Raw genomic sequence first — 10,639 nt, 5'->3', positions numbered from 1 at the left:
AGAAACACATGTTGGCTGTGGGTTGTTAATTCACTAATAAGGAGCAGGAAACAGAAACACATGTTGGCTGTGGGTTGTTAATTCACTAATAAGGAGCAGGAAACAGAAACACATGTTGGCTGTGGGTTGTTAAACAAACAAACACATGTTGGCTGTGGGTTGTTAATTCACTAATAAGGAGCAGGGAACAAACACATGTTGGCTGTGGGTTGTTAATTCACTAATAAGGAGCAGGGAACAAACACATGTTGGCTGTGGGTTGTTAATTCACTAATAAAGAGCAGGGAACAGAAACACATCGGGTTCTGTTCATAAGTAGTGCACTATAAAGGGAATAAGGTGCCATTTTGGACACTCCCAGGCTCTACTGAGAACCTCTGACTGAGAAAGTTGAGCTGTGGCTGACCTGTGTATTCTACCTTTAGGTGGCTGAGTGTACAGTATCTAACACACCCACACACACACAACATAGAGACACTTCCCTCTAGTGGAAAAAGAGGTGAGGTTCTCCATGAGGAAGAAGGGCTGGTGCAACAGCCTTCATACCCAGTAGTAGCACTCCAGGAGGGTTGGTTGACCTGTTATAGCTCACCAGACATAACAGAAATTAACAACACTTTCTTCTCAAGAAGTTGTTTTAATTCAGAACTCTTTGTTCCCCATGACAACAGTCAAAATAGTTGACAACAGTAAAAATCTGTGTTCCCCATCAAAACCAACTTATAGTCTATTTCTTCAACCAGAGGAAACTATAGGAACAGATTGCTCGAGATGTACAGTACAGGTTTAGTTTCAGGTAACATAAATAACCTCATCTTCATTCCATCTCAAATCAGCACATTTGCCAGGTAGTCCATAAACTTGGTTAAAACAAAATCATAACATTTAAGGGAAACAAATAAAACTATTCCATTCCTGAGTTTGAGAGGGAAAGAGAAGTTCCATAATCTATGTATCATTCCCAGATTGTAATCTAGTCTTCAGACTGAGTTCAATGTATAGCCTGACTGCTATGGCTGAGGGAGACCAGTCTCTCTCTGATGCTTCTGTTCTCCTGCAGCATCCTACCGATGGTCCTTAACACAGCCTGTCTGGCTGCCCACTGCTGGGGAGGAGAGAGAAGTAACAGAGTTATGGCAAAGCCCACATCAACATCATATAAAAACGTTGTAGGTTAGAGACCGTACAGTAGTTTGAGAACAGTAGGTCTGTGACAGGTAACACAATTCAACAGCTGCCAGACTGCCAGGAAATGGAGGCAACAGACACAAACCACACAAATAAATCAGACATATTTGTAATACAGCATCAAATTTACAGGTTGGTTGGTTGACGTGTGCTCGTCTCTCTGGTAGAAGGTGAAGAGGTCTTCATTCATCATGCTCTGAGGAGTGCCTGTATCGGACATGGAGGAACAAGGAAGGAACGAGACTGCGGCCCCATTTAAAATATTTTAAAGTGATTCCTTCCTTCCTAGCTTCCTTGAAATTAGCACTGGTTAGACATGATTGGACAGGTAAACTGAACGACCCACATATATGTTTTTTCATTCTAATCAGTGAATACTTCCAGGAAGTTACGGTGGATTAATGGATTTTTAAAGAATTCTAACAGGGTTGAGTTGGGTAGCCTACCCTTGACATAGCACCCAACTTAACGTTAGCTAGCTAGACCATCACATGACAACATTCTGCTGATAGCTAACTACTTATTCTGACAATATTCTGGATAACGTTATTTTAGTGTAGTTACATCTTTGGCCAACGCTAGGACTTCTCCGTCTCTGTGATCTCTCTCCTTCACCTTGACTTCGAGCAGCTGTCATTCTCTCTATCACGGGTCGTGGTGGAGGCATCGACCTTCTCTCATCCTTTCGTTTCTTCTTGGGCAAGGCAGGCTTGCTGTTACACTTCGTTAATTTGATCTTTTTTGTTGACAATGTATCTTGTCTTCTCCGTGAGCTGGACAACTCGATCAAGTACTCATTCGTTTGCTGTCCATCTTTTTGACTACATCGTGAGGATTGAGATCCAAAACTTGGCACGTAAACAGCCTTAAACTGAGCACCTGGCATTTTATTTCTATGCCCGTTTATCAACAATAATTTGAAGTTAGCTAGCAAAAGTTAGTCTCTCAAAAAATGCTGCTGACTAGTTAACGGACAGTCTCGAGCCCTACTTACCTCGAGCAGTTAGGATTAGCTGCACGTGCCCAGTCTGTAAACAGTAATCTATTGATCTAGTTAGAGATGCAACAACGCACTATTTAATTCTCAATTTAGCTGATAATCACTTATTTGGTGAACATTAGTGTTGTCACTCACTGACAAAAAGAGCAGTACAATTTGCCACTGCCAGCCAAATTGATTTATGTAAATAAGATATTTGCCATGCTGCATTACAATGGCTTCTCTTCGCCAGCAGATGGCGTTGCTTTCTTTTTCTGACAAACGTAATAGTACATACTGCAGTGGCATGTTGAGTCCACTTTTAACCCTCTGGGTATCCGTCGTTGTTGGTATCAGGAGCCAAAGGTCCGGGCTGGATGATTGGATCTGCCTGCATCTATAATTTGCCCTTTCTGACCTGGTTCAGCTCACCAGGCCAGATGTGTCAGAAACCTCCCCCTTGGTCTCTGTCACACACAGCAAATGCATTTAACAAGGGTCACAACACTGTTCACACAAATACAAAAGAGGAACAAAACAATGTAGAAAGACTGGTCTTGTGAGGAGGGAATCTTCTCCATGAAGTGTGCACTTACTCACTGCCCATCACGGATGCTCGCCTCCCTACCACTGAGGAAGTACAGTTCCCGCTCAGCCCAGTCAAAACTGTTCGCTGCTCTGGCCCCCCAATGGTGGAACAAACTCCCTCACGACGCCAGGACAGCGGAGTCAATCACCACCTTCCGGAGACACCTGAAACCCCACCTCTTTAAGGAATACCTAGGATAGGATAAAGTAATCCCTCTCACCCCCCCTCCCCCTGAAAAGATTTAGATGCACTACTGTTCCACTGGAGGTCATAAGGTGAATGCACCAATTTGTAAGTCGCTCTGGATAAGAGCGTCTGCTAAATGACTTAAATGTAAATGTAAATGAATGGACTGCTGTAACAGTATTTATACCAATCCAAATGGGTTTAATTCCATGGAGGGGAGTTATGTCCACTTTTAGCAACATAATGAGAAATTGGAGTGTTTGAGTCATTTTATTTGGGTGCAGGGTTCAAAAGGAATGTACTGAAAAAAGAACCTGTGTGTTTTCCCTTTCCATGTACAAGCCTAGCAGCACACATGCCTTGCTTTCCTCAAGAAATGGACTTCAACCACTTTCTCCTCACAGCTGAGTTTTATTCTTTCAACATCTCACATTACAAATACTTCAAATGTTGTATGCATACAGTTATAAATAGTTGGCTGCAGATGATTATATGACTTTAGATCTTGATTTTTACTTCAGTTCTACAAACCAACTATAAAAACTGACATCTGTTACCACATAACATAACCGGGAGGGGGAGAAAATATACAAATTGGAACTTATAAATGCGAAATGACCATAATAAAAATCAAGATGATGTCTCAAGTAAAAAAGGTATATCAATAAATACAACCTTCCCAACATACCATTAAAAACTATTGACATGTTTCGCAATCAAGTAATACTAACAGACATTATTCCTCTGAATGTGGTACACAAACAGCAATTAGAAAACCTAGACATCAACAAGTTCAACACATCACCCCAAAAAATAGAAAAATCTGATCCAAATGATAATTTTACATTTCAATTGAAAATATAACAAATGCTAAATACGTTATCAACTTAGTATATACAATGTTTTCTTAATCACAGTAGCATGGTAGTAGCAAAATAATTGAATAAGCACAAAATAATGTTTAAAAATAAATTCAGTTATATATTAGTAGAAAGTCTCTTGTTTTGTTTGACTTTGCAGACACCAGCATGAACAATAGTAGACTGAGAAAATAATCCTGTTCGAATGTTTACATGGTTTACATGGGTTTAAATGATTTACATTGCAGAAAGAGGGAAACCGTTTTACGAAAGAAGAAGTATTGCACATAAGTTAACTTGCAACATGAATCACATTCAAGTCTATGTCCCAAAGCATGCCACATCACAGGGGTGGAGTGATCAAGTCTCTTAAGGAACAAGTGTCTTCTACATGGCTAAACTCATGTGGTATCCTGCATGTACAGCAGGTCTGTCTGTGAGGGAGGCAGACTTTAGGTGAGAAAGATAGGATAGATATTAGGTGATCTGAAAGAGAACTTAACTCATACAAAAATAAAACAGAGAGATCTAGTGCATTACAATAGTTTTCTGCATTAACACTAGTCAATAGTCATGTTATTCTGTATTATGTCATGCATGCCTAGAATAACTGGAACGTTCTGGAACCTTCAGGTAGTTCCAGAATGAGAATCTAAATAGTTTTTAGAACACCTGTCATCATTCACTGATGATACAAGGGAACAAGGGTTCACTCATCCACCCAAGCCAAAACATTTCCCCAAGATTTTCCTTACCCACTACAAGCTGAATATATATGTTTCAAGACTATCAAAATAAGTTTAGAAAGGTCTTGTCATGCCTTAAGATCCAGTACTTATGGTTTATTATTATGAAAGAGAAGTCTGTACATGATTGGCTAACTCTTTTTCTTTTCTCTACACAATCACACCAGACAATTTAACATTTACCAGCACTTAAATATATAAAAAGCTAAATTGAAAATTATATTAATATCATTCATTTTTTATTTTTTAAATTAAGTTTTACCATAAATGCAGATCTCTTAGTAACAAAGGTACAAAATTATTTTTCACCAAGTGAAAAAAATGAGGTATTGCAAAAGGAGTTATCCCATCTTGTGAAAAATGTGCCTAAAATGACTATTGAAAAAAATATTTAGAAAAGTAGTGCATAATAAATTTATATATGTTCATGACAAAATAATCAGCTAGAAAACACTGTACAAAAATCAGCAGGCCATGTATAAAATAATATCTTTATCTCTGTGACAGTAAGTTCTTCAGAGTGTCCAACTATTAACGTATTCATCCTCCACAGCTAAGATCCACTAGCGAATCCATTCGCCACAGCTCAGATCTACTTCCTCTACACTCCAGTCATGGTAGAGAGTGCGCCAGATCACCATGAGACTAGCCTGGTAATCCTGTCTGTCTGTGCTTAAGCCAACTCCTCTCTGTGTTAATTGGCTGGACAATGATAGCCAGAGGAGATGGTTAACACTAAAGTACATAGTACCAGGCTGCATACTATGTCACTCAGGGAACACTGTAGCTAGCTACCACTGTACTGTGCATTCCTACTAGTACTACAACATTAGCATGTTAGCGTCCAGTGCTAATATCCCTGACAATATAAAGTGAGCTAATACTACTGCCAATACCGGAGCCCTGCTGAGACAGCTAGGGCTGTAGTCTTTATGAGCTGAAAGTGTCTTTCCAAAGACTGTTTCTCCCCTCTCCTCAATTTCACAACTTAAAACGGCACTAGCCTTATTGACCTCCTGAACCTGAAAATGGAGTCTTATAGTCCTTAAACCCCTCAGATAATCAACTGGCTTTGATCACTTGTTTTTAGGCCAATCTTTGGTTTGCCCATTTTGGCTACAAAGAGTCAATTTAAACCATGATCTAGAAACACATACCAGTTATCGATGTCAGGCCCGATACCGAGGGGATAATTTTTCTGAAATAATCCTGTTTGTACTCTGAACAGTTTATTTATGATGAAGGGAATTGTCGGTCTGTCTGCCCTCCTGCAGTGGATTTCTTTGACTATTGAACTTTAACCTGACCAGTTGCTCTCAACCTTTGGTTAACGATACAATTATAAATCTAATCCTGCATGCGTAAAGTAACAAAATAAGTGCACCCTTTAAAATGCAACTGTCCTAGTTAATATACTGATTGAGGTGCAGCACATAGCTCACTCAAATTTCATATATGTTACTCTTGACAACAAATGTAAGCAGCTTCGCCAGCTAATGAGAAAAAAGTACAGTCAAGTCAGAAGAAACACTTCTCATATCTAATAATGCATCCAAGTACTCATGCACACCTTAACTTAAATTCAAAACGGGATTTCTTTCACTTCGTTTTACTTCTTAGCATTTACTTGTCTTAGAAGAAAGTCTGATAAAAAAAAATAAAGATTAAATTAAGCTTTTAAGTTTCTTTTTTCATTTTGAAACTAAATAGGAACCAGCAAAAAGAAAAGTGCATTTATTTTCTACAACATAACCCGTCCCCCTCCCTAATTCCACCTGAAGGATATGTGTCGGGGCCGGTCTCCCCCCTCCTTGACCAGTGGCTTGTGGAACTCTCGTCCGGCACGGGAGTGGATGGCGGCCCAGCAGTACTCACAGTAGTACTGGAGACAGGTGACGTTTGCGCAGAAGAAGGGAGCGAACTTCCCCCCACAGCGTGTCCCCTGGCACTCATCACACAGCTGGTCATCCAGCACATATGGCTTCACTTCCACCTGGGGGAGAGGGGGAAAGAGGAGATGAAACATACCCAGATGGAATGGGACAAGAGAGAAACCAGAGGGGAAAAGCTCAGACCCAGCTCCATTTTGTAGCTTAGCTATTGTTCGTGTGAGGTCTCTATGGTTTTTCTCCTGGACAAAATGCACAGCGTATGTGGCTACGCTAAACTACCACAGACCAGACTGACTCACCCGTTTGTCGATCTCGCCGTGCTGCAGCTGAACGAATCGAGCGCTGATTGCAGCGATGTAGCTCTGCTGATTGGAGAATGCCACACGGCCCGCTCCTTTAGGGTACTTCAGCTCAGGGTCTGTGTCGATGCCAGCGTAACACACTCCTCCATACAGACGATCCATTATCATGGCCAGCTCCACTGGAACATTAACACATATAGGATGATGTGGCTGGCTGGGTCTGTCAGACAGTGTTAGCCTACTGAGCTAAAGCCTGGGCATTACTCTAGCTCAGAGTCCCTCTCACACACACACACAGAATCACAGTCCAGTACCTGCACGTAGAGGACGTGGCACCCCCCCTACGAAGATGGTCTTCCTGGGGTCCAGAGGCTGAGAGCCGTCCATCACAAAATCACTGTCGTTCAGGTTCCAGGGACGGATCTGGACCTAGAGGAACGGCCAGACTACATTCAGGTAACACTCATATAACATCTAGAAAATGACAACAAATTTCATAACGTTTAACTCTTTCAATGTCCCTACAACTAGATGTGAACTAGGTGAGCAGAGTGGACTGGGCAGGGCTGACTTACTGTAGGTTTGTGGACAGGGCTGAACTAGGTGAGTGGACAGGGCTGAACTCGGTGAGTGGACTGGACAGGGCAAGGCTGAACTCGGTGAGTGGACAGGGCTGAACTCGGTGAGTGGACAGGGCTGAACTCGGTGAGTGGACTGGGCTAAACTAGGTGAGTGGACTGGACAGGGCAGGGCTAAACTAGGTGAGTGGACTGGACAGGACAGGGCAGGGCTGAACTAGGTGAGTGGACTGGACAGGACAGGGCAGGGCTGAACTAGGTGTGTGGACTGGACAGGACAGGGCAGGGCTGAACTAGGTGAGTGGACTGGACAGGACAGGGCTGAACTAGGTGAGTGGACTGGACAGGACAGGGCTGAACTAGGTGTGTGGACTGGACAGGGCAGGGCTGAACTAGGTGTGTGGACTGGACAGGGCAGGGCTGAACTAGGTGTGTGGACTGGACAGGGCAGGGCTGAACTAGGTGTGTGGACTGGACAGGACTGGGCTGAACTAGGTGTGTGGACTGGACAGGGCAGGGCTGAACTAGGTGAGTGGACAGGGCAGGGCTGAACTAGGTGAGTGGACTGGACAGGGCTGAACTAGGTGAGTGGACTGGACAGGGCTGAACTAGGTGAGTGGACTAGACAGGGCAGGGCTGAACTAGGTGAGTGGACTGGACAGGGCAGGGCTGAACTAGGTGTGTGGACTGGACAGGGCAGGGCTGAACTAGGTGTGTGGACTGGACATGACAGGGCTGAACTAGGTGAGTGGACAGGACAGGGCAGGGCTGAACTAGGTGAGTGGACAGGACAGGGCAGGGCTGAACTAGGTGAGTGGACAGGACAGGGCTGAACTAGGTGTGTGGACAGGACAGGGCTGAACTAGGTGTGTGGACTGGACAGGGCAGGGCTGGGCTGAACTAGGTGAGTGGACTGGACAGGACAGGGCTAAACTAGGTGAGTGGACTGGACAGGGCAGGGCTAAACTAGGTGAGTGGACTGGTCAGGACAGGACAGGGCTGAACTAGGTGAGTGGACTGGACAGGGCTGAACTAGGTGAGTGGACTGGACAGGGCAGGGCTGAACTAGGTGATTGGACTGGACAGGACAGGGCAGGGCTGGGCTGAACTAGGTGAGTGGACTGGACAGGACAGGGCTAAACTAGGTGAGTGGACTGGACAGGGCAGGGCTAAACTAGGTGAGTGGACTGGACAGGGCAGGGCAGGGCTGAACTAGGTGAGTGGACTGGACAGGACAGGACAGGGCTGAACTAGGTGAGTGGACTGGACAGGACAGGACAGGGCTGAACTAGGTGTGTGGACTGGACAGGGCAGGGCTGAACTAGGTGTGTGGACTGGACAGGACAGGGCTAAACTAGGTGAGTGGACTGGACAGGGCTAAACTAGGTGAGTGGACAGGACAGGGCAGGGCTGAACTAGGTGAGTGGACTGGTCAGGACAGGACAGGGCTAAACTAGGTGAGTGGACTGGACAGGACAGGGCTGAACTAGGTGTGTGGACTGGACAGGACAGGGCTGAACTAGGTGTGTGGACTGGACAGGGCAGGGCTGAACTAGGTGTGTGGACTGGACAGGACTGGCTGAACTAGGTGTGTGGACTGGACAGGGCAGGGCTGAACTAGGTGTGTGGACTGGACATGACAGGGCTGAACTAGGTGAGTGGACAGGACAGGGCAGGGCTGAACTAGGTGTGTGGACTGGACAGGACAGGGCAGGGCTGGGCTGAACTAGGTGAGTGGACTGGACAGGACAGGGCAGGGCTGGGCTGAACTAGGTGAGTGGACTGGACAGGACAGGGCTAAACTAGGTGAGTGGACTGGACAGGGCTAAACTAGGTGAGTGGACAGGACAGGGCAGGGCTGAACTAGGTGAGTGGACTGGTCAGGACAGGACAGGGCTAAACTAGGTGAGTGGACTGGACAGGACAGGGCTAAACTAGGTGAGTGGACTGGACAGGACAGGGCTGAACTAGGTGTGTGGACTGGACAGGGCAGGGCTGAACTAGGTGTGTGGACTGGACAGGACTGGCTGAACTAGGTGTGTGGACTGGACAGGGCAGGGCTGAACTAGGTGTGTGGACTGGACAGGGCAGGGCTGAACTAGGTGTGTGGACAGGACATGACAGGGCTGAACTAGGTGAGTGGACAGGACAGGGCAGGGCTGAACTAGGTGAGTGGACAGGACAGGGCTGAACTAGGTGTGTGGACTGGACAGGACAGGGCAGGGCTGGGCTGAACTAGGTGAGTGGACTGGACAGGACAGGGCTAAACTAGGTGAGTGGACTGGACAGGGCATGGCTAAACTAGGTGAGTGGACAGGACAGGGCAGGGCTGAACTAGGTGAGTGGACTGGACAGGACAGGGCAGGGCTGAACTAGGTGTGTGGACTGGACAGGACAGGGCAGGGCTGAACTAGGTGAGTGGACTGGACAGGACAGGGCTAAACTAGGTGAGTGGACTGGACAGGACAGGGCAGGGCTGAACTAGGTGTGTGGACTGGACAGGACAGGGCAGGGCTGAACTAGGTGAGTGGCCTGGACAGGACAGGGCAGGGCTGAACTAGGTGTGTGGACTGGACAGGGCAGGGCTGAACTAGGTGAGTGGACTGGACAGGGCAGGGCTGAACTAGGTGTGTGGACTGGACAGGGCAGGGCTGAACTATGTGAGTGGACTGGACAGGGCAGGGCTGAACTATGTGAGTGGACTGGACAGGGCAGGGCTGAACTAGGTGTGTGGACTGGACAGGACAGGGCTGAACTAGGTGTGTGGACTGGACAGGACAGGGCTGAACTAGGTGAGTGGACAGGACAGGGCAGGGCTGAACTAGGTGTGTGGACTGGACAGGACAGGGCAGGGCTGGGCTGGGCTGGGCTGGGCTGAACTAGGTGAGTGGACTGGACAGGACAGGGCAGGGCTGAACTAGGTGTGTGGACTGGACAGGACAGGGCAGGGCTGGGCTGGGCTGAACTAGGTGAGTGGACTGGACAGGACAGGGCAGGGCTGAACTAGGTGTGTGGACAGGGCAGGGCAGGGCTGGGCTGAACTAGGTGTGTGGACTGGACAGGACAGGGCAGGGCTGAACTAGGTGTGTGGACTGGACAGGGCTGAACTAGGTGAGTGGACTGGACTGGGCAGGGCTAAACTAGGTGTGTGGACTTGGACAGGACAGGGCAGGGCTAAACTAGGTGAGTGGACTTGGACAGGACAGGGCAGGGCTGAACTAGGTGAGTGGACTTGGACAGGACAGGGCAGGGCTGAACTAGGTGAGTGGACTGGACAGGACAGGGCAGGGCTGAACTAGGTGAGTGGACTGGACAGGAC

General features: G+C 46.6%; 1 protein-coding gene and 1 long non-coding RNA gene across 10 annotated transcripts in view; both read right to left on the bottom strand.

Annotated features, from left to right (window-relative positions):
* Positions 1-606: 606 nt before the first annotated feature.
* On the bottom strand, positions 607-2,624 carry LOC135572121 (uncharacterized). Of its 2 annotated transcripts, none has more exons than XR_010464027.1 (3): positions 1,753-2,624; positions 1,319-1,431; positions 607-1,105 (listed from the first exon to the last, which is right to left on the bottom strand). It is a non-coding gene; the product is annotated as an uncharacterized LOC135572121 (long non-coding RNA). The 2 variants fall into 2 exon arrangements; XR_010464028.1 differs by having other exon boundaries at positions 1,319-1,395.
* Positions 2,625-6,074: 3,450 nt separating this feature from the next.
* LOC115118555 (cytoplasmic polyadenylation element-binding protein 4-like) overlaps positions 6,075-10,639 on the bottom strand; it is a 28,065-nt gene continuing 23,500 nt past the window's right edge. For all 8 annotated transcript variants that reach the window (XM_029647195.2, XM_029647196.2, XM_029647194.2 and 5 more), the window contains 3 exons: positions 7,057-7,171; positions 6,740-6,921; positions 6,075-6,541 (listed from right to left, as the gene is read on the bottom strand). In XM_029647195.2, the coding sequence (XP_029503055.1) occupies positions 6,314-6,541; positions 6,740-6,921; positions 7,057-7,171 (525 nt within the window). In that variant the 3' untranslated portion in view covers positions 6,075-6,313. The remainder of the gene's footprint in view (positions 6,542-6,739; positions 6,922-7,056; positions 7,172-10,639) is intronic.

Source organism: Oncorhynchus nerka, linkage group LG6 (assembly GCF_034236695.1).
Source record: "Oncorhynchus nerka isolate Pitt River linkage group LG6, Oner_Uvic_2.0, whole genome shotgun sequence".
NCBI classification, from domain to species: Eukaryota; Metazoa; Chordata; class Actinopteri; order Salmoniformes; family Salmonidae; genus Oncorhynchus; species Oncorhynchus nerka.
This window is presented reverse-complemented; position numbering and strand designations above follow the sequence as displayed.